The sequence below is a fragment of the Chlorocebus sabaeus genome, chromosome 21 (assembly GCF_047675955.1).
Source record: "Chlorocebus sabaeus isolate Y175 chromosome 21, mChlSab1.0.hap1, whole genome shotgun sequence".
Taxonomy (NCBI): domain Eukaryota; kingdom Metazoa; phylum Chordata; class Mammalia; order Primates; family Cercopithecidae; genus Chlorocebus; species Chlorocebus sabaeus.
The window spans coordinates 106,794,001-106,817,842 of NC_132924.1; the positions used below are offsets into that span (position 1 = coordinate 106,794,001).

Below are 23,842 nucleotides of genomic sequence, written 5' to 3' on the forward strand. Positions count from 1 at the left end.
TTTGAGCATGGAAGAATGTGCTACTGGTGATAATTCAAAAAAAAATTAAAGCTGTTCTGCCCAAGTAATATCATTAGACTGGTACTCTTCTCTTTTCAGGTGTGATTATCAAAGATCAATCTTAATGAGGCATTAAGGACAGGTGACAAGGTCTAGAGCAGTGCTACATAACCACTTTTTTAAGTTCACAGGTTCTAGTTTTACTTCCTGGGACCACTAGAGGTCAGGGAACAGAATGGATGGGCTAAATATAACGGTTTGGAAGCAGAACTGGGTTATGAGCTTTATTCTCCTTTGAAAAACTGTGGCTGCATGTGTCTGGTGGGGAAGAAGTAGTAAAGACATCATCTCTATTCATTCACTATTGATTCAGTGAGAGTCACAGCCCTGCTCTATAGGATTCCTAGAATCTCTAGTCCTTGGAGTTTATGCAAAGAGCTAGACAGTTTCACAAGCTTACGTTTATTCAGCAAGTATCTAAGTAGCACTTGCAGTGTGCTAGACACTTTCCTAGGTTCTAGGTATGCAGCTATGAATCCATCTAAGACCCTGCCCTCATGGGGCCTGCTTTCCAGTAAGGAAAATGAAAAGTAAACGAAGTCAGTGCATGTGGTATCATATTATAAGTGCTGTAAAGAAAAAAAAAAGCAGTGAAGGGAGATGGAGAATGATCTTAAGAAGGTGATGTATGTCTTGGCACCCTACTGAAGTCAGCAAGTGAGTTGTGTAACTGTCTGGAGGAAGAGCAGCCCAGGCAGAGGGACCAGGACTTTCAGAGGCCCAAGCAAATTAGAAGTATTTTTGTCAGTCCTACCACCAAGAAACCAGCTGCTTCCACATTCCTTTGCCTGATAATATTAGAGTTAGTCCTCAACATTTCTTATTTGTAAGTTAGGGAATACAGAAAATATGCATGAGAAGGTACTGTAATCTATAAATAATACATAAATGTAGGATATTGTTAGTAAGCTCCAAATAAGCTGTAGAGATCTCCATCATTATAATCTGAGTCATTGAAAGCTTTGAGGGAATTCCCACTTAAAGAGACCAACTCTGTGGTGATACCACTTTTTATCACACAAACCTTTTAGCAGTAATTTTCTTGGCATATTTACAAATAAATAAACAAAGGAATTACTTGTTAGTAGTATTACCTGCCGTATAATGAGTGCTACCATATTTCAGACACTTTATAGACACTAGGTGAATTTAAGGTACGACTGCAATACATACATCACTGCCAATCTTATAATAACCCTGCAAGACAGGTATTATTTCCTCATTTTACAGATTAGGAGCCTGAGTGGTCAGAAAAGTGCCACAGTTAAATATCTGGGAGAGCCGAAATTCCAACCCAGGCCTGTCTGACCTCAAACCCTGTGGCCTCTCCTGTATATTAGGTTGCTCAAACGACCATAATATCATCTTAATATGAGTGGCACACTGTGTTAGGAACCATGAGAAAGACAGAAAAAAAATAAAAGCACAAACCCTGTACTCAGAGACATGAAAATATAGTTGGGGAGAGGTAATTTTAAGAGAAATAACAGAGGGCAGTGAAAGAAGAGTTATAAACACATCATTGCATCCTTGGACTGTGAAAGCTAGGGAACAGAAAGAGATTAGTGTAGACTACAGAAAATAAGCCTTAAGCTGTAATTTTGAGAGACAGGTAAAATTCAGGTGATCTCTGTCATAGAGTTCCAATCATATATGGATGTTAGAATCTACTTCTGTACCTAGGATGAAAATCAGATATCATCATGATTACCTGTGAAAATTGCTTAGCAAGAGATGAACTACTGTCTCTCAATATGGTAAATATAACCCAGCTACATTTTCCTCCAATTTTATACCCCTTTGGTTAAACTCCAAAAGAAGTATTCCCCCGGTGAATAATTATGTCACATAAAAAATACACATTTTAAGTACTAGATCACACAGTCACACTCAGAGTGACTAGAGTCTAACACCATGAAAGACATCCAGGAGCTGAGTCTGATTGAGGGACCTGGATTGGTGCCTCCCTGTCCTGCATACTGTGGGACACATTCTCATCGAGTGGAATGGCAGGCCAAATACCTTGTTGTATTTGCATTGCCCCTGTCCCTCTCAGCCCATGCGCCACTGATTTCATGTACATTAAATATGGGTATTCTTAAACCTCACTGAAGTGGAGTATGTTCTAAACAAGTAGAAAAACATAAGCGAAAGAACCAGGGCAGAAATAATTTTGGATTCTTCTGAAATCATCAAATGGCCTTTATGCAGAGATACGGGAAAGTAACGCAGCCTGATCCTAAGAGGGCCATGAAAACCAGAGAGAAAATTAGAGATTCATGAGATGGAAGTAAAAACCATTGAAAGTTTTAGAGAAATGAAATATACTGTGAAAACTTGATGCAAATTAGTCTAGTGGTGAAATGTAGGGTGGGTAGTGAAGTAGGAATGGAAAAGACCAGACCAGAGACACTTACAATCTAGAAGAAGGTATGGACTAGAGTTAGATCATTTCTAGAGATGGGACTTGTTTGGAGGTTACTTTTCACCTTAATCTCATTAATGTGATTTAAAGGAAATAATTCACACTCGAAGGAGCAGGTTAGATACCAAGAACTTAGTGAGTCAGGTAGCTGTCGCTTTTTAGAATGCACTTTTTTCGTCCATCCTTTCATCCATCCATCCATCCATCCATCCATCCATCCATCCATCCATCCATTCATCTACCCATCCATCCACCCATCATATTTTCTTTCCTCCCTCTCTACATTTATACTTACAGTCAAACATATCACTTCCCCAGATGAGAGTCTCAGCTTAGCACTCTAAAATGCTGGTGGCATTAAATTAGGTAATGAATGTGAAAATGACTAAAAAATTCTGAAAACAAATTTGAAATGTTATTATCCAGTGTCATCCTTTTGGAGTCTCGTAAAGTCACATTTAAAGTAGGTAGATTTATGTATTACTTGTACTTTTGGAAATAAATATATCCTTCAATCATTCTAATAGTTTTTAACTATTCTGATTCCTTCCGAAAAGTAAAAGTTTTCCAGTTTTGTTTTAATAACATTCCTTTTATTGTCCTCATAAAGCAGTATTAAGTAATCATCACATTATTAAGTAGTATTTCTGCACTGTCCTCTGATGATAGATTTTCTTTCTTTTGTTTCAAAAGTTGAAGCAATCTTAGGAACAATAGTCAAAAATAATTCATTTAGGGAAACATTTCACAAAGATCCCCTGGTCATTGCTTTCGAAGTTTAGATGACCCAAGTAATGGACAGTGTTGACGTCTAGTCATAACTTCAGTGTGGGTAGGCAGGCGTCTTCTGTTCTCTAATAACGATATTACAGAGTGTCAAGCATACATAAATTCTCAAATCTGAGCATGAGGTACAATTTTTTTAAAGATAATCTCATGCTTCTGTTCCATTCCAATGTTTTAACTTACATAAATTTTCTTGGGGAATACAGTGGCTCAAGCTTGCGGTTGAAGTTGATCAAGTCCTTCTTTTGATGAGTGAGTAAGCGAATAAAGGGATACCCATGTCTACTCGGAACCATCTTTGATCTGACCTTATGAACAGCACAGATATGTCCTCTATAATGACCTAAAGAAATAAGAAAAAAATTGTTAGTATCTCATTCTGTCACCTCCACTGAGATGCCTATAGCAAGATAATGAATTATATATTATCAGGAAACGATCCATGTAGTGTAAGGGTAGGCAAAACATCTACCACCCTCAACTTTTAATTCATTTTCTCTCACTAATGGTCTCTTTTTATTCAGCATGCTATTGAGGATTTTCCTGAAACCATGACAGAAGGAATGAACTCTACCTTCAATTATTTATGGTTTAAATGAATGCAAATAAGACTTTCTGGCTTGCTGTGCTGATACTCATTAATAAATATTTCACTGGGTATTAGGAAGATTCAGATTGACTAAATGAGACTCTTCTTCAATAGAAACAAAAGCCCTTGTGTTTTTTGCTACTGTGCAGGCCTGATTCTCGTGTCTGGCCTTCATTAAGGCAGGTGAATATTAGATGGGTGCATCAACACAGGGATGGATCCTGTGGGAACCTGAGTCGGCGGGGGTCTCTGTAGTGAAATAATCCCCTGGTTAAACCAGATTTAATCTCATTAGCAGGGTAATTGTGCTGTTAGGGGAAATGGCCAACCAGGTTACAGAGAAACCCACATAGTCTAATTATTCTTTGACTTCTGTCATTGGAGAACTCAGAGGCAAAAGATGCAGATTTTGTGCTCAGCCTACTATTGTGGTTAAGTCTTAGAAAAATCTCAGATCTTTCACGGTTGCCAGAACCTGTGTATAGCATTGATCATGTCCTACCCATTTTGGGATCCTTTCCTATATGAAATAACACACCAATAGTACAAGTTCCTGTCATATTGCTCCTTTATATACGCATTTTGCCCACCCACTTTTCCAACAAGGTTATACACATCAGACTTTGCTAGTGTTTTAAAACTGTTCAGGATATAGTAGTGCATCAGAAAGTTCTAAAACTACCAAAATATCTAAAACTTAGTTATGAAAAATTAGCCTTTCCGTATTTCTGCTCCTTGGGAAATTTTCTAGAATCTTTGAACCTGTGGGCCATGTATTTTACATTCCTCTGGATTTACAGGCATTATGGGCTTTGCCATTTTTAGGATGTGGTATAGAAGAAAGAATGGTGGACTAATTAGGAACCAGATCTGGCTTCAAGATACAGTCTGAAAGCTTGATAGCAGTGTGACCTTCAGTAAATTACTTATCTTGTCTGAACTATAATTTCCTCATATGTAAAATGGAAATAATTATCACTGTTAAAACAGCCCCCAAAACAGAATGAGGTTCAAGTATGTGAAAGTCTTTTGTAAGTGCTAACATGCACTATAGATATGAGCAATAATCATGCATCCACTTGACTTACATGACTTGGCATTCCTAGCTTCCAGGGCACAGCTTACATATGGTCAGTAAATGTTAGTTGAATTAATACTTAGATATTTGGTAGGCTTACTGTCATGTGTCAGGTTGTTGCTGGGATCTTACATGAATAACTGTTGATGAGAATTTGTCAAAACCAAACAGTAAAATGGATGCTGCTCCATATTTTTTAAAAAGAGCAAATAGGCCAGGCGCGGTGGCTCACACCTGTAATTTCAGCACTTTGGAAGGCCGAGACAGACAGATCACCTGAGGTCAGGAATTTGAAACCAGCCTGCCCAACATGATGAAAGCCCATTTCTACTAAAAATACAAAAAAATTAGCCGGATGCGGTGGCTGGCACTTGTAATCCCAGCTACTCGGGAGGCTGAGGCAGGAGAATTGCTTGGACCCGGGAGGCGGAGGTTGCAGTGAGCCAAGATCAGGCCACTGCACTCCAGCCTGGGCGACAAGAGCAAAACTCCATCTCAACAAAAAAAAAAAAAAAAAAAAGAGAGAGAGAGAGAGAAAATACAGTGAATACCTCCTGTCCAAGAAGGGCTTATTATTATATTGCTCCCAAAACAAGATATGCATGTCGAAATGACAACAACAAAAAAACACTTCTAAAGACATGAATAAGTGTGAATGCATTGAAGTAATGAACTGAATACATAAATGGTAAATGCAAAACTAACTTTTGTGCTTGTGGCTATCATGCCTGTTGCCATAATTTTTTATTGTCAGCCTTATAGCAATGAACAATTTTATGAATACTATCATATTTAAAATCAACTGTGTTAGAACTCGCTGCCAATATGATGGCTAGAAATTTTTTCACAAGTTTTATCTGAGCCAAAGTAGTTTTCTGAAATAATTTTTTCCATTAAGATGTATTTTGTGTTTGTGTTACGATAAAGCGTATATTTCTTGTATTTTTCCATTACTTTGAAAACAGGAAACATTTCTCAGATGAAACCAGGGCTTATCCTGGAGTTTTGTTGTTTTATTTTTTTAAATGTACAAACTATTTCTACAGGCTTTTTCTGTCTCTTGCATATTCTGCTGAGTATAACACACTGGGCAGAGTCACCTGATTGCAGACATTGACTCTTGCTTGGACAGCTGTTTTATCTTCTGTGAGTTTTAGGAATTTGTCATCAACATAATCCAAAAGAATATCAGTTCTGCAGGAACTGATAATATTGTAATCAAAATTCTTCTACAGAGTCTAGTTTTTCTTAGAAAATGATGCATATTCCATCATTTTAATGCCTATATACAATTGATAGATATTCACTTGCAAGTAATCAGTTAGACAGGAAGATACCTTTTATTATCCTGTATAGAGATGTAATAATCTATACTTTTCTATATCTCAGATTTGTAGGCAGAATTTTTAACTCTGATTTAGCCTTACAGAGGATATGAAAACATAAATAAAATAGAAAGGTGGAAATACTAAAGTATTTAATTCCTACATAATAAGTGGACCTATTTATGAAATTAACTATAAAGAAGAATTTAACACTGGTGCCTCTTGAAGGAACAAAGAACTGTAAGAATGGAATGCTGGCTGAGATGGCTTAAAATATTTAGCTTGGTTTACTGTTAGTTCACTTTTGATGTAAATTTGATGTTACTCTAGCCCATTTTGTTATGTTGAAATCCTGATAGTGTGATGTTTCAATAGATGACCCAAAGTGAGACTCTAAAAGACAATAATCTCTTCCAAGTAGGAAAGGGCTCTGGAGGAGGTAAATTTGAGAAGAACTTTGAACCACCGTAGAAAAATAACTTTGTGAATACTGTTGCAAGATAATTGTAGATATTTTTCAGGCAAAGTGTAGATGTGGAAACAGAGAAAGAAACCAACAGTGATATGAGAAGATGATCCTGGCTTACCTGAATTAATGATCAAGTGTGTGAATACAGGAAAACAAAAATAGAAAAGTTTAAGGGACAAGACTCGTAATTTTTATTGCCTGTCTGTGACTCATATCATTAGTGACTACTTTTTTCTTAGGGCACTGTGCATTCAGAACACTTTGCCAGTTAATCAAGTGATAGTAAACTAAGAGTGCGATAAGAAATAATAATAAACTAAGTTCAGCAATAAGGACGGTTGCCAAATAGGCTCATTAGAGATCATTCAGACTAAGTTTTCCAAAGCTTTCATTTATTAAATGTAATGCAATCCATCCTGTTGGAAAAGAGTGGAAGAACCATGGAGCCAGTTTGTTTCTTCCAGACAGTATATAATTTTATCCTAGTAGGTACACAAGTCAGTCACGTTTTCGACATATGAAATACTTCCAGACTTTGACTTCTGTTATTGATACCTGAGTAATGTTCACCTTAGGCCAGCTTTACTAAATTTCACATCTGAGAAAAGGACTAGGTTTTAATTTGCTGTTAATTTGCCTTAAAAATGCCTCATATTGATATGTTTAACATAGTACATGCATCATTTAACTTCACAACTTCCTTTTTTTCTTTCACCATCTCTATTCTTTATCTTGCTTAGCCAGCCATATTTCTTTCCTAAAACATAGCTTTAAAATAATCTGTATATTGTATCCCCTTCAAGAAGGACTTGCCTTTAAAGACAAGCCTAAACAAGCTGTAAAAATAACAATATTATTTATTAAAACATTAATTATGTCCACTGTACTTGATATAGTGTTAAGTGTTTCAGGTATGACTCAAAGATGTACAAAACACAGTTGCTGCTCAGAAGGAACTTAATTCTAAAAGAGAAAAACAGGTAGAAAAAAAGACTAATGCTATGAAGTAAAACAGTTCAAATACATGAAGCAGTTTTACAGGCATCAGGGAAAACTTTGTGAGTGACTTAGTTTTGAAGAGGTCCTTGAGGAAAGGCTATTGTGAAAATGATAAATTTTCGAAACTCCTCTTTAGCTGATTTGCTACAATTTAGAAAATGCAAGGGAACACTAGAAGTAGATCACAGGATCATTATAAGAAAAGGCATGAACTTAAAAAAATACAGAGAGTACATGGGACTCAAAGTTTGCTAATGAGTAGAAGTAGAAATAATGTTAGACTTACTTCTTGAGTTCCTACTGGATGCCAAACATTGTCTACAATGAAAAAGCCATGTTCCCTCTTTTCAAGATGTTTAAAAACTAGTAGGGAAGACAGATACCTCCATAGCAGCAGAATTCTGTGGACTTAGGGTGGTGTGGTGACATAGTCAAAGTGCATTCAACATACACTTAAGGGAGAAGGGCCTCTGGAGGAAGTGATATCTAAGCTGGTGGCTACCAGACAAGTGACAGTCAGGACAGATATATGGTGACACTGTTCTAGATAAATGAACCAGCATGTACAGAGACCATGCTGGAGGCAAGAGAGAGCAAGGCATGTTTTATGAAACTGCGAGGAGTTCTAGATTCTTTGCTTTAGTGAGATTAACCAAATAGTCATATATTACATAAGTTGAAGGCACTCAGGCCAACATTAAACAACTTGAACACTATTCATATCATATGCTAAGTGGGTGATAGCTCCTGGGGCATAATTCTTTCACTGTGGGTGCCTTAGGCCTAGAACACTAACATAGTGCCTACCTTTCAGCATAAGGAGTAATAAATAAGTGAAGGGGTAAACAAGTAGATAAATGTATGAACTTAAGATTTAATATGAAGAGAATGTCTATACATCTAGAAGCTTCTTGCATGAGTAGCAAGGCTGAAGAAAAAGTGAAAGATGATTTTTAAGCTTGAGCTTAGGTAACTGGAATGATGATGACACAAAAATAGAGAACACAGGAGGAGAGAATGGAAATGATAATGGAAGTGCCGCACAAAGAGCTCCATGTTGGACATAGTTTGCGTTATCAGGAGGACATCACTTGAAAGTATCTATCAAGTGATTGGCAACACAGGTCAGGAGCAAGAAGTCAGGGCTGGAGATATTATTTGTTGTATTTAAGAGAAATAGTTCGGTCTTTGATATATTCAAATGCTTATGTTTAGTAATATTATGGTCCTCACCATCCACACAAGGTCCCAGTACCTCAACACACACTTTAGGGTTTTCAACATGGACTTAAGTCTATTGATTGTCATCCCCTTACCTGCCCACCTCTGGAGTTCTAACCCTACGGGTGAACCTTTGAGAGGCAGTGATATTAGAGAAGTATGTTGGATAGAGTGATGAAGTCTGGCATGGTCTCTGGAGACAAACTGTCCAAGGTCAAATTTTCGCCCCGTCCCTTGCTAGCTATATGACCTTGGCAAAGTAACTTCACCTTTCTGTGCCTTCATGTCTTCTTCCAAATGGCAATTATAAAAGTACCTAACTTCATAGTGTTGTGAGGAATATGTGAAGTAAAGCATGGTGATTACTTAAAACAGTGCTGGCTTATCCAGTTGGCCCTCAGACAACACTGGTTTGAACTGCACAGGTCCACTTCTATGCTGATTTTCTTAAATAAATATAGTTGGCCCTCATATCGGAGGGCTATGCATCCACAACCAAATGCAGATCGAAAATATAGCATTCACAGCTTGTGAAATCAGAAGATATGGAGGGCCGACTTTTCATATACGCAGGTTCTGCAGGGCCAACTGCCGGACTGGAGTGTGCACACAACCCAGATGGTCTTGTAACCAGTCCCGCAGGGATATTGAAAGATGACTATAATAAGAACAATAAGAACTGTCAGCTGTTAATGTTACTGCCATTTTTTAGCTGCTCAGTTTTATCACATGTAAAATGGAGATAGTAAAAGCATAGTCCTCATGGAGTGTCTGTGAAAATCACATAAAAAAGAATCCATATAAAGCTCTTTGATCAGGACATGGTAAGCGCTCCGTGGGTGTAAGCAATTATTAATACAGCTCCTACTGGCAATAACAACAGGTAGAAGCTTTCCCAGATTCTTCTGTGTCCTGCATTACAGAGTCTGAAGGCCAAACTGATATGGGGTGCCTAAAACAGAATATATTTAATATGTGACACATCAGTTTCCAGGTGTATGATAGACATTTTGTAATAAATTACAGTTTTTCTTGGAAAATTTTCTGAAAGCTTTACCTTCTGAAAAACAAAATAAAGAAGAGGTTATTTTACTGTGAGATAAACTGAAAGGATAAAAACAGAATTCCAGACCTATTGGAAAAGCAGGATTATTATTTTGTTCTCGTGAGTTTTATGTCAGCATCCCTTATTTATTTATGCAATTTTTGGTTTAAAAAGATTGTTTGATATTAAGGGTTAGAGTTTAAGTCACTTCAATTTCCAAATTATATGCTTAAAAAAATTTAACAGCTGTCATTTTTAGAGAGGCTTACTTCATTTTACCTAAAGTGCTTTTCAGTCTAGAGGGAACACTTAACTGCAGTCACAAATCACTTGCAATATACTTATGGTAAGATTTTTTTAAGTTAAATTTGTTTATAAACCTGCAGAATCCAAATTTTGTAGATGATATTCTTTCTCCCTTTATTTAACGATTTTTACCCCTTTTCTCCTCTACTCCCAGACATGAATTTCACACGTTACAAATAAGAGCACCCAAATCCCTTTTTATTTGATTAGTTCAGCAAATTGTCTCCTACGGGTATGGGCTGAGGACATGATTGGGCTCTGCAGTGATGAGCTTATTTTGCACTTTTACACAGAAAATCTTTATATACAAAAGGCACAGATAGTAGTTACACTCAGCATGAACAATTACAGCTTGTTGGGGGAGAACCTCTTCCTGATGTGCCAATGGCTTACTCCCATGAATTAAGAGGCAAATGTGCTCCAAAGTGCATTAACCTTTATGGATTTTTCTTCGGTTTTCATGTTCCACTGATTTATGGTCTTAAATATGCCTGTTGCTGCTGTTTCTGAATGAGTCCCCTGTAAATAATTTCTAAATGATCTTTTTCGACTCAGAGAATACTAGTGAGTTGAATATATCTCAAATCAATTCCTCTGAGGCTTCTTTCCTTTGCCCGAGTTGTTTTCCAGTTTGTTCTGTGTCTTAAATGTCATACCTGAGAGCAGTTGAGAAAGTAAGAAATACATCTTAAAGGAGCCCTGTTTGCTGGGGGCGCCTTCTTTCTGCAGACGGAGTTGTTTCCAGCCTTTGGCATGGCCTCGCTTGGCTTTGATTCCCAAGGCCCGTTTATCATCTGAGTATAGCTAACTGGTCACAGTTCTTTGTACAAGGATGGGCCCATGTCTGGGGGTGGATTTTATTATGAGTTGTAGGTTGATTTTTTTTTTTTCCATATAAATCTAGCATGGTAGAGATTTTGATTATACTGTGTTCTCATAAAAGTCCATGATTTCCCTTAGAGTGGTGTGCAGAAAGTGTTATCAGAAGGCAGAACTGTGTTATTAGTGCTGTTTGCCATGTTTGTACATGGGCCCGTATCTCTCCTGCAAAGTTCTGCATTTGACAGTTAGTGTTTTATTCTCATTCTGGGTTCAAAGATTATTTCAGTTTGCTGGATTTAGGGGAAAATGTGCATTTTATTTTCTCTTTGTAACTCATGTATCATTCATGCTACAGGCTTGTTATTACTGTTGTTTGCATTCTTTACATAAAACCAAACTTTGAAATCAAAGGTTCAGAATTCTGATGCAGAACTGTGGCTTTTGTAGGACACGTAATTCATTCATGATGGTGTCACAAACTGTATATCACCGTTTATTGCTAATTAAAATTTTAATGTATGCTTTTAGACACAATCTGTGTCATACAACAACATTAAATGTGACAGTAGAGGATGGGCACAATGAGGATGGGACCGTGTGGACTTACTTTTGATCATGCAAAGCTTCTGCAGACCTGTAAATGTCATGCAACTTTTCACATAGAAATCTTGGACTAAAATGGAGAGAAGAGAATTCAGATTCTTTTTTTAGTCTTTAAAATTATTAGTAGGAGAGATTCAGAGCTTCTCAGTAAGGATGGTACATCTCTGCAGAGTGAAGACTAGATGAGAAAACATATAAGAGAAAATGATATATTGAGAGATCCTGCAAAATGCAGAAGTCGTAAAGGATAAATCACATGTTTCTATTGGTTGTGATACATGGAATCAGTAGGAAACTTCCCAGGCCTCCCAGATATCTATATTAATGTGTATGTTATTCAGCCTAAACTACCAAATTATATGTAATGATACACAGCAAAGTCAGGAAATAGCCAAATGAAAAGTTTATGTTGTATGATACAGAGTATATATAAATGTATATATTACAAAACATAATTAGCAATAAAGTGATTCACTGTTTATGACAGAGTCATGCATGAATTACTTGTGCTGTAAAACCAGAATCCTGAATTTGAATATTCTGAAATTTTTTATATTTTGGTTTTATGAAAGATGATGTGCTGTTGTGATTAGATTCAAGTTATGCATTTTTTAGCAAGAATAACAGAGAACAATACTGTGTTCTTCTTTATATCATATCAGGAGGTACATGATGTCCATTTTGTCCCATTATTAGTGATGTTGGCTGTCGAATTTAAAAGCTTTTTAGGGTATGAATATAAGGAATACTTATTGAATAAGCAATCATTTTTATTCAAATAAATAACATATCACTGCTCATATTGCAGCTTCTACAATATGATATAAGACCTCTCTGTTTAAGGATATTTCCAGCTGGTAGCAGCCACAATTCTTGGCTGAGATGAAATGGAAGAAATGGAGCTGTACAGTGAAACAGAATTTGTGATAAGGCTGGGCTAAGTGAGGGATGCTTGAGTGAAATTTTAATTAGTTTATAATTTCCCTCGATAGCAATCAAATCAAGATTAAAAATTTGAAAATATTGGGTGAAATGTTGGTAGCGTGTGCTCATGTGTGCATTCCAAAGGACACATAACTTGCTGTAAGAAAGTAAATTCAACAACACAGGTATTGCTTATGTGCATACATTTAGAGAGCCCTTAGTTGAGAATCTGAAAGGGAAAACTTCAATTAAATATTTATAAATATTAGAATTTAGACAATAAGATCCATGCTTTTATTTTATTTTATTTTATTTTATTTTATCTTATTTTATTTTATTTTATTTTATTTTTTTTTTAGAGGGAGTCTTGCTCTGTCGCTGAGGCTGGAGTGCAGTGGCACAATCTTGGCTCACTGCAACCTCCGCCTCCCAGGTTCAAGCGATTCTCCTGCCTGTTTCCTGAGTAGCTGGGACTACAGGCGCCTGCCACCATGCCCGGCCGCTAATTTTTTGTATTTTTAGTGGAGACAGGGTTTCACCATGTTAGCCAGGATGGCCTGACCTCGTGATCCGCCCGCCTCGACCTCCCAAAGTGCTGGGATTACAAGTGTGAGCCACCACGCCCTACCAGATCCATGCTTTAAACATTCGAAAGCAACGAGAGTCAGTTGCATACTAGCATTATTTGTTTTTTGATTTCTCCTATTTTACAGCCTTAAGTTTAGGAGGCTGATCTGAATAAGGGTTCTCAAAATCCTGTGATGTGATGCTCTCCATACAGCATTATGTATACCCTTTTCTTTGACTCTCATAGTCTCTTTTTCCATATACACAGATATACCTGTACGTTGTGTTTGCCTGCTCATCATTTACAGAGATAGGAAATCCCTGGTGTAAAAGCACTTCATGAGATTAAATAATACTCTTTTGACAGGGCTCCATCTGTGTTCTAACTTAACTTTGAAGTGAAGTATTTTCTTTTCTAATGAGATTCTTTTCGCTGTTAAAAATTCAATGTTTTCATACTTCCATAGAGCTAATGAGGAGCATTGTTGGGAAAATTGGGCTTTCTGATTATTTTCTTCTATACCCTTGACTCTCCCTCCTGTCTCCCATTCAACAGATCATTTTTAAACACTTGCTAGATGAAAGGACTCATCCAGTACACTGTGGCAAATCAGGGAAAATAAAAAAGACTCACCAAAAATGTTGAAGAGCTACTTGCAATATTTTAATTTGTGGAAATAATTCAACAGAAGCAAAATGAAGATGTTCCCTAGTAGAGGTTTGGTTAATAATACTGTGTTCATTAGCTTGATAGAATGAGTCTGTAATACTCTGTGAAAGAGCAGAATACAAAGTAGTGTGAACAGCCATATTGCACAAAATATAAAACAGTGTGGGATGTGCATAAGAATGAGAGAATCTTCTTTCAATAAGAATTACTGGTTTACATTGGAATGGTGGAGATATGGGATGATTTTTTTAAAATTTTGTATTGAAATCTGTAGTCCAAATTCTTAGGAGAAGGGCATTACATGCCAGATAGATTATGTCCTAGTTTCAGGAACTATGGGTTATGATCAAAGGACCTTTTAATTATTTTATCCAATATTTTATTCAATAAGCATTTCCTACAAGTCTACTGTGTGCCAGCCATAGAGTAGCACTACTAGGCACGAAGGATTCAGCAGTTAGCAATTTACACTTTGCCCCTGGCCACATGGGGTTTCTTGCTCATTCCTACCTCCATTTATTAGTGAAATATTCCAAGTATTAACCTAATGGTCTGAATTGCCAACTAGGGATGATTAGATGGGAAAATAAGGGAGCAAAGTGAAAAAAAAAAAAAAAACAAAAAAACACCATACAATATTTCACACTTTCCTCTAATCTCCAGCCTCATCAGGGTTTATGTAAGATAGTAATTCTAAAAACCACTGCAGCACCATTTACTAAGCGGTTGTGTGCCAGTCTCTGTTTTGAGTGCTTAATTTTAATTTCCTCATTAAACCATCAGAACAATCCTGTGAGGTAGGTAGTGTTATTATAGCCATTTTACAGAAGACACAAGTAAAGCTAAGAGAGGCTAAGTAACCTACTCAAGACTGTGCGTTCCAGGTCCAAACTCTGGAAGCCCTACTGTAAGTGTTCCTCTCTTGACCACTCTCCTTCTCTAAGTCACTCCCCTCTGCAGAGTGACAGTGAGTGAGGTTCATCTCCTGGATGGCTAGGAAGGCTCATTTTTCTGTGTCCTTCCTGCCCATGAAGGGTAGGTTGCCCATTTAATGTAACTACTTTTTTTTCATTTTTATTTATTTTTAATTGAAAAATAGAAATTATATGCATTTATGATATACATGTTTTGAAATATGTATACATTGTGGGATGGCTACATTGAGCTAAGTAACATGTATTACTTCACATGTTTATTTTTTGTGGTGAGAACACATAAACTCTGCTCTCTCAGTGATTTCTAGTATCCACACATTGTTACTAACTATAGTCACCCTGTTGTAGATTAGATCTGTTGATCTCTTGAATTTACTCCTCCTGGAAATTTTGTATCCTTTGACCAACATCTCCTCCCCTCCCACATCCCTTAGCCCCCATTCTACCCATTTTTCTCTAAGGTAAAGAAGGGACTGGTGAAATAGCCTTAATTTTTCTCTTTCATTCTCACCCACGTGTTTTGTGCTTCTGCACAGGGAGGTCCCTTGTAGCTCTGAAAGCAGATTTGGAAACATGTTGAATGAGTCCCCTCCAGTTAGTGCTGACAACATCAACCTGTATGTGTCATGTGAGATGAATGTGTATGCTTTAGGGAATAAATGATTTGAATTGGAAAGAAATCACTCAGCCAAAAGCGATGGCAGCCCCTCTGTCTGTGCTGCTCAGCGCAGTTCATATTTTAGGAACACCAAAGGCAAATATGAGACTAGAAAAAAAGAAAATGAGGCTAATTTAGAGTCTTCTGTCCATCTGTTTAGCAGCAGATTGACTAGTAAAAATTTTGTTCTAATAAATGTTAAATATTTTGAAAATGTAAGAAGTACTTACACTCATAAAACTCTTTTCCAAAGTCCCTTTGAAGAAAATACAGATTTTGATGATTAATTCTCATAATATTAAAAAATAATAAAAAGAGTTTCGGTGTATTTACTCATTAGGAAATTAATAACAGTGGTTTTCTTTTGGAAGGCAACCAAGTAGACTAGGATGCACCTGAGTAGGGCATCTTTTTGAGGGTTAGATGAGATCAGAAGGGGTCATCGTAGCAGGATGTGATATTTGGAGATCTTCAAATTGTGGCCATGCTTAACCATCTACTTTTATTTCTTCATTTTTCCCTGCCTTCTTTCACTCACCCTCTCCTTAAGATCCATTGTATTTTGGTTTTGGTCATATTTTATTTTTCTTTCACAGTGATAACATCAGTTAAGAAGCCTCAGCGCTCTTTCTTGTGCCTTCTCAATTTCATCTTTCTTTGAAGGAAAGCTACCTTTTTCATTGTGACAATCCTATATGTACACCATCTTCATCCCCCACCACACATACACCCCAGGGATTAATAGAGTGTTTAACTGGTAATATGTAAGATTAACTGCAATGTATTGATACAGTAAGTAAAGAAAACTCTTTATTAGGTTAAACAGCTACACTTAAGGAACTGTTTATACACCACACTTTAAATGTGTCCTAATTAGACAGCAATTTATGAAATACAGTCTGATACGTATTGCCAGTTTTTAAATTCTCTGATTTAATGTTATTTGAGTAGCTAATACAGTAACAGTTTTTAACAATCAAATGATTATTAAAAGTTAAAATTCAGAAGTCTAATTTCCACTCCTCTCCCAGACCTGACCCCCACACCTGCCTCCTATGAGTAGTCATTTTTTTGAGACTTCCCAGGGTGTCTTTATGCTAAAATAAAAAAAATGAGGATATATAATTGTTATATAGGGGTTAGTGTAGTAAATATTACTAACTGTAGATTGATCTGAGCTTGTTTTTTTCCTTGTAACAATATATCCTGGAGGTCTTTTCACATTACATCAAAAGTTTCCACATTTGGGGGTAGAGGGAGCTGTACAGTATTCCAAAATGTAAATATACCACAGTTTATTTAATTACTCCCTAATTGATGAACTTTTAGGTTGCTCCCAGTCTTTTGCCTAAAAACAATGCTGTAATGATCTGTATATTCTGTATGTAGATCATCACATCCATATTTAGATATAGCTCTCAGAAGAATTTCCCAGGAATGAGATTTCTGGGCCATAGAGAAATGCATCTGGATTTTTGAATAATAGTGCCAACCTGCTTTCCACAAGGGTTGTACCATTTTTCACTCATATCAATAATATATGAGAATGCCTCTTTCTTCGCACTTATGGCAACAGAGTGTGTTTTCAAACTTTTGGAACTTGGCCAATTGCATTGGTGTAAAAATTGGTATCTCAGTATAGTTTACTTTGCATTTTTCTTATGAATGAATAATTTTTTTAAATGTTTAATGTATTAGTCATTGTATTGACTATAAACAGTCTTTTCATGTGTTTTGATCTTTTTTTTTTACTAAGTTATTTGGGTTTTTTTTCTTATTGAGTTCCAGCCATCATCTGTGATTCAAACTGCAAATATATCTTCCCAATTGGTTATTCATTTTATGTTTTCATTTATTTTTCTTCTCCCCCTTTTTGAGAAGAAATTGAAGTACAACACAGCTCTTGCTTTCCATAGCATTGTGGAACTGTAAAAATGACCATACAAGCTGAAACCACGCAAAGCAATCGCAATCAATGAGGATAGTCACAATTGTTTCATGACTTTACAATTTTTTGTCAAAACATTAAAAAACCTTTGGGAGGCCAAAGCGGGCAGATCACATGAGGCCAACAGTTCAAGACCAGCCTGGCCAACATGGTGAAACTCCATCTCTACTAAAAATAGAAAAAAGTTAGCCGGGCATGGTGGCACACACCTGTAATCCCAGCTACTAGGGAGGCTGAGGCAGGAGAATCTCTTGAACCCAGGAGATGGAGGTGAACCAAGATCGTACCATCCTGGGTGATGGAGTAAGACTCTGTCTCAAAAAAAAAAAAATTAAAAAGTCTATTCCTGGCATTTATAAATATATACAGAAATGAAAAATAAGAAAACCAATATGTATTTAGTACACTGTAACATTAGAAACATTGAGAATTAAAGTGTTTTATTTTTTGTTAAAATCTTATCAAGATTAGTATAGCAGTGCTTGCCGCTGCCTTATATACTTTACAGTATACAGCAAGCATCTTTTCTGGGCCTCGGCGAACTGTCATACTTCTAAGTTTGGCTCAGTTGCCAGCATTTTACTCTTTATTTTTTCTGTGTTGTGAAATATCTCCAAGAGGTTTTTAAGTGTGAAATTTGTTGCCACATCACTTCCTCTGGCGTCTCATGTCTCTTCATCCTCTGCATCCCTTTGGTCACAACCACCTTCCTGGTTCATTCTCGCCTTCAGTCTGGCTATGCCTCTCCAATGGCAGCAGTGTCAACATTCCCGGGGCAGCTCTTTCTCCTGTAACTCCCTTTACATTCAATTCAAATTTCACTTCCAGTGTTACCACTTTGTGGTACTTTTATCTTTGTTGGCCAATTCCCTCCCTCTTTCAATTATCCATTTTTATAAAATGCCGCATGGGTTTATCGGTGGGAGACAGGGAGGCACCACAGCTGCATGCTTTGCTGCCTGTATACGAAGCGAATAACAAATGCACAGTGACCAGTTGCCAATAGACATTGGAAGAAGGGAAATGATTGGTCACTAATCATGATGAACACACATCAGTTATTTACGTAGGGATTTCAGAGGAGCTAGCAACAAAGTTTATACTTTAGTTACTTAAATTTAATGTACTGTGGTGACTATACTGTGGTATTGAGATATTTAAACTATGTAATTGAAGGACTGATGTTATTTAACTAAAAAATAGTAGTAACTTCAATTTGTTCATATAAGTAGGGGCTGCCTGAATAGAAAATTAAAAAGAATTATAATAATAAATGTATTTTGTTTGTTATTAAAATTAGAATTTTAATAAATATCTATATACTCATCTCTGAGACTTGACAATCATTAACATTCTGTTATATATTCTTTAAGTGTTTTTAATAAAGGAAATAGATCATTGCAAGTAAGGTTGAAGTTCTCCTTTGTCCTCCAACTCCCATCCCGTTCCCCTTCTTAACCTCTGAACTCACATATCATCATGAATTTTAGAGTATCCTTCATTCTCTCTCTGTTTCTCTCTTTTCAACATTTATATATGTACATGTAAAGCAGCAGTCCCCAAGCTTTTTTTTGCACAAGTACCAGCTTTGTGGAAGACAATGTTTCCATGGACAGGGGTTGCGGGAGAGATGGTTTCAGAATGAAACTGTTCCACCACAGGTCAGACATTAGACTCTCATAAGGAGCATGCAACCTAGATCCCTCACATGCATAGCTCACAGTAGGGTTCATGCTTCTGTGACAATCTAATGTGATTGCTGAACTGACAGCAGGCGGAGCTCAGGTGGTAATGCTCGCCCAGGGACCGCTCACCTCCCGCTGTATGGTCTGGTTCCTGACAGGCCACAAACCAGTACTGGTTCATGGCCTGGTGCGGGGGTAGGGGGACCCCTGATGTAAAGGTTTCAGTGGGAAATATGTACTCTTCGGGAATGTGCTTTTTAACTTGCACGATAATTTGTGTTTTTTTGTTTTTCATGTTTTCCCATTGTTTCTTGTATTCTTATCTCCTTCTTGAATTAAAAATAGTTTTTGTCTTCTCCTTTTCCCCCCATTTTTAGAAGTCATGTTCTCTGTTTCATCCTATTTCTGTTCAATTAGTGGAATAATTTATATTTTTAAAAGATTAAAAATTATACAGAGATGAGTATTACGATGACCTGCCCTCTTCACGGAAATAGCCAACGCTAGATATTCTCATGTCATCTTGACATATTTATATAACACTTTCCTCATAAATTTAATAACCTTCTTACTGTTTGTCTTCCAGATTTATTCAGGAGATTGAGCATGCCCTGGGTCTTGGCCCAGCCAAACAGTGTCCTCTTCGAGAGTTTCTCACCGTGTACATCAAAAACATCTTTCTCAATCAAGTCTTGGCTGAGATCAACAAGGAGATTGAAGGAGTCACTAAAACATCTGACCCTTTGAAGATTCTGGCTAACGCAGACACCATGAAGGTGCTGGGAGTGCAGCGGCCTCTTCTACAGGTAATAATACACTTTGAGCTTATTTTTATCAGCAATTTTCATTGACTTGGCAACCGTCATAAATTTAAAAAAGAAGAATTATTACCATCTGTTTCCATATTCATCAGGGACAAAACAAAAGAAAATAAATTAAATAGGCACTAGGGAAATTTAGATTTAATGTAGTTGGATGATAGAAGTTCCTTAAGATCTTTAAGAAAAAAAAAAAAAACACCTTTGGATATGAGAGATGGTGAATCTCATTAACATGCAGGCAGTTCCTCATTATTATGCCTGGAATTTGTCCTTGAAAGGAACTGTTTTTCCATTGGTGAATGCATCCCTGAGTATGAAGGATTAACAGGAAGGAAGTTATGACGCCCAACCTCAATTACCAGCAGGAAACCCTCTGTATCTTTTAAGGGCAGACTTACCTTTCAATGACTTGGCTGCCTCACTGGGAATTTGAACTAGTAAACTGGCCTTTAAAAGTCAAATCACTGAATTCACATGATGATCTCGTTAGTATTGGAAATTTTACTTTATATTTAAAAAAATGGTTTCTTAGCATCAGAAAAAATAAAATCATCTGTCAGTACATATTTTTGATTAATAGGCTTGAGGCATATATTTTATATACATTTTAGCTGGTGACTTGGAGGTAAATAAATATAAAACTAAAAGAAAATTAGTAGGAGTTTAAATTATAGTTATACATTAACTATTATTACACTGGAATTGAATCCTTACTGTGTTTCTTCATTTAAGAGTAGGATGGGCACAGTCTCACACTTTTAGTAAATTGTACAATATGAGACTATTCAATATGTGGAAGGCTTGGGCTTTTCAGAGAAGTTGTATAAATGGAAGGGAGTTATGCTTGCTCCAGTTGCCTGCCCTTTCCTGCCTTTACATATGTCTCCCTTGATTTTTCTTTGTACGTTAGAATTTACAGAAGTGCTGGACCTTTCTTAGAGAAGTGTCCTACTTTTGAGTATGTTTTTTTATGAACAAGCTTTTTTATTATGTTGATAAAATAGAAGAGGAAGGTGTTCATTTGGATGGTCTGGGTCTCTGATAACCATACGCCTGGTGAGGGATCTGTACTGAGTGTGGGGTGCAGAGAAGGGGGAATGCCAGAGGCACGTGCTCGCTCTTCCTTCTGCTGGATTTCTCCTCCAGCTCTTCGCGTGGCTGGGGTCTTCTCCTCTCTGGGTGTCACTTCAAATGTCATGTCCACTGGAAGGCTTTTCCTGACTGTCCTAGCTAAGTAGGTCCCCTTTCCTGGTTATTCTCCATTCTCCCATTTTCCCTCACCACCACCCCCATCCATTATCAATACTGAGGCCACACCCTATGGACTGTGTCTGTGAACTGTGTCATGGAGGCCCCCTTGCCAGATAGCTTCTGATCAGGTTCTGCCAATAGGCAGCACAAGTAGAAGATTGGAAAGTGGGAGGAGAAAGAGGGTGGGTGATTTCTTCTCCCCTTCTTCTTCACTTTGGATCATGGCCCTGGCTGTGCGTGCCTCCCTCTATCACCGGAGATCCTGCCAGGTGACACATCCTCCATAGCTCCAGCTCTCACTGGACTCTAGCAAGGTCATTTCTTCTCCTTGCCTCTTCATTTGAACTTTCTGCTGTTACAAGCCTCTGGGTGCCTCAGTATCCCTTGTTGCTGCTTTCAACCCTGCCCATACCTCTGTAAGTTATTTCTTCATTCATATTTCTTTATTTGAATCATCTGAATGGAATACCTTTTTTTTTTTTTTTTTTTTTTTTTTGGTCAGGATCCCAGATAGATCTCCCCAGTTAATCAGTATTTTAATACTTTGGGTTTTTCTTCCTGACACTTATCACAACTCTAATTATTAATTAATTTCACTAACTTGTATATTTTCTGTCTTTTCCCACTAGAGGGTAAGTTCCAAACACATATTATAATGCCAGGCAGCAGGAAGGTGCTCAATGAATAACTTACTGAATGAATGCATGATGGAGGAAGGGAGGGAGGGAGGGAGGGAGGGATGGATGGATGGAAAGAAGGAAGGAAAGGTGGAAGCATGGATACAGTGAGTAAGTTTTGAGAGTCATGAATACCCGCAGAGTCAGAATGGGGAGATGAGAAATAGAGAGTGACAAAAATATGCTTACTTTTATGTGTTGTCTGACCATATCATTAGCCTCATTTCCATCAGAAAACCTTTCAGTATTTATCTGAAGTGTCACGCTATATGCCATACAGAGCAACCTGAACATGTTTAGTGTACTGAATTTAAAAGGAAAAAAAAAGGCAACAGGACACTACAGAGTGAATCTGTGAACCAATAATACTATTAAATGTGATAATTTGCAGCTTCAGTAGCAAAGATGCATTAAAACTCGTAACTCCGTAGCTACAATCTGGGCCATGTGAAGGCCATATGCTACCAGCAAAATGACATATCTGGGCAGTCTATCCATGTGCCTGTCAGATCACTCCCAACCTCATCACCAGCCATTTTGTACACGTTACTGTGCCTCTTGCCCTTTAAGTCATTGTGAGGCTAGGTAAGAACTCCAGCTTTACCTGTTCTCTCTTTGACCTTGTCAAGATGTAATTATATATAAGTGAATAAATCTTGAGACTAAGACCATTCAAGCTATTAACCTGCAAATTTTTTTTTCTAGAGCTAACACACCTGCTTAATTTTTTGTGTGATTATGTTACTCTCCTTTCTTTCATAAAAATTTTATTTTATGAAAATGCAAATTGTTTAAACCATATCAATAAGTTTGTTTAATATTCTCAGAGAGAGTTATGCAGTTTAAAAAGCAAACAAGGAGATGGTTATTTTTTTTTCCTATCTTGGGTATTTTCCTGCCTTATAGTGATTGTAAATTGTTTTCTAATAATTCCCCATACTCAAGCTTCATTCCTTTTTTGTCTCCCTCTACACACACAAGGTGAATTTTATTCTCGGATGTGTTTCTATGTTTCCTCAATATTTTATTCCCAGCTAATTGTAGGTGGCTAATCTGAAGAAAGAGTAAGAAATTATTCTCAAAAACTTTAACTGAGAATCGAAAATAAATGTTAAGAAGGAGCTTGGAGAAATATGTGTATGTGTGAAAGATGCATGTGGGTTAAGTATTCAATTACAGGAAGTATAAAAATGTCCTTTAAAATTCTTCCCTTTGCTAAACTGTTGTTTGGTCACAGAGTAGAAGAGAGGACGTGCCTTTCCCTGAGGCAACACCCAGTGTCACACAGCATCAGCCCAGCCAGATTCTCCAGGGAGGGTGGGAGGACAGCTGTCTCAGTGATGCTTCCACTCGTTTGATAATGGACAGACACAGTGCCTAGGAGCCCTGTGGAGAGAACCCCAGGACACTTTGTCCTTGTCTCTCTGAAGTGGCATCTGGGCAGTACAGACACTTGGGTTATTAGAGGCATTTCCGTGGGTGCCAACATGTGTTATAAGTGATTTCATTTTCTAGTCACAGATTCCATAGGAGGGAAGGAAGTCAGTAGGAAGGAAGAGATGACAAGCAGCATTTTATACATAAAACAACTGTGCAAGTGTTGGCCCAAGCTGATACAGCAGAGTAACACTAGTAGTAATGATGGAAGAAGTGAAAACAGTAATGATAGCAGTTATAATAGTGGATAGTAGTAATGATAGCAGCTAACACTTTAGTAGCATTTACTATGAGTCAGACACTATTCTGAGTGCTTTGTCTATATTGATTGCAAGTGTTTAAAATGTATGGCAGCAATTCTGAGTGGTATTCTTTTTATGGGGAGGAAACTGAGAAACAATGAAATTAAATAACTTGCCCACAGTCACATAGCTGCCAAGTAGTAGAACTGTAATACAAACCCAGGCAATGTAACCCTGGAGTCTGTGCTCCCGGCCAGTTCTACCCAAAGTGGATTCTGAGGATTATGCTTGTCTGCAAG

The 23,842-nt window shown here is 37.3% G+C and overlaps 1 protein-coding gene and 1 long non-coding RNA gene across 2 annotated transcripts in view; one reads left to right on the top strand and one right to left on the bottom strand.

The window, feature by feature from the left end:
• The window catches only part of EXOC4 (exocyst complex component 4), an 818,776-nt gene that overhangs the window by 548,222 nt on the left and 246,712 nt on the right, over positions 1-23,842 (top strand). The window contains exon 11 of the mRNA XM_007982965.3: positions 19,702-19,921. Coding sequence (XP_007981156.3) covers positions 19,702-19,921 — 220 coding nt within the window. The remainder of the gene's footprint in view (positions 1-19,701; positions 19,922-23,842) is intronic.
• Positions 3,057-8,241, bottom strand: LOC140709579 (uncharacterized). Its single transcript, XR_012090078.1, has 2 exons — positions 8,018-8,241; positions 3,057-3,614 (listed from the first exon to the last, which is right to left on the bottom strand). It is a non-coding gene; the product is annotated as an uncharacterized lncRNA (long non-coding RNA).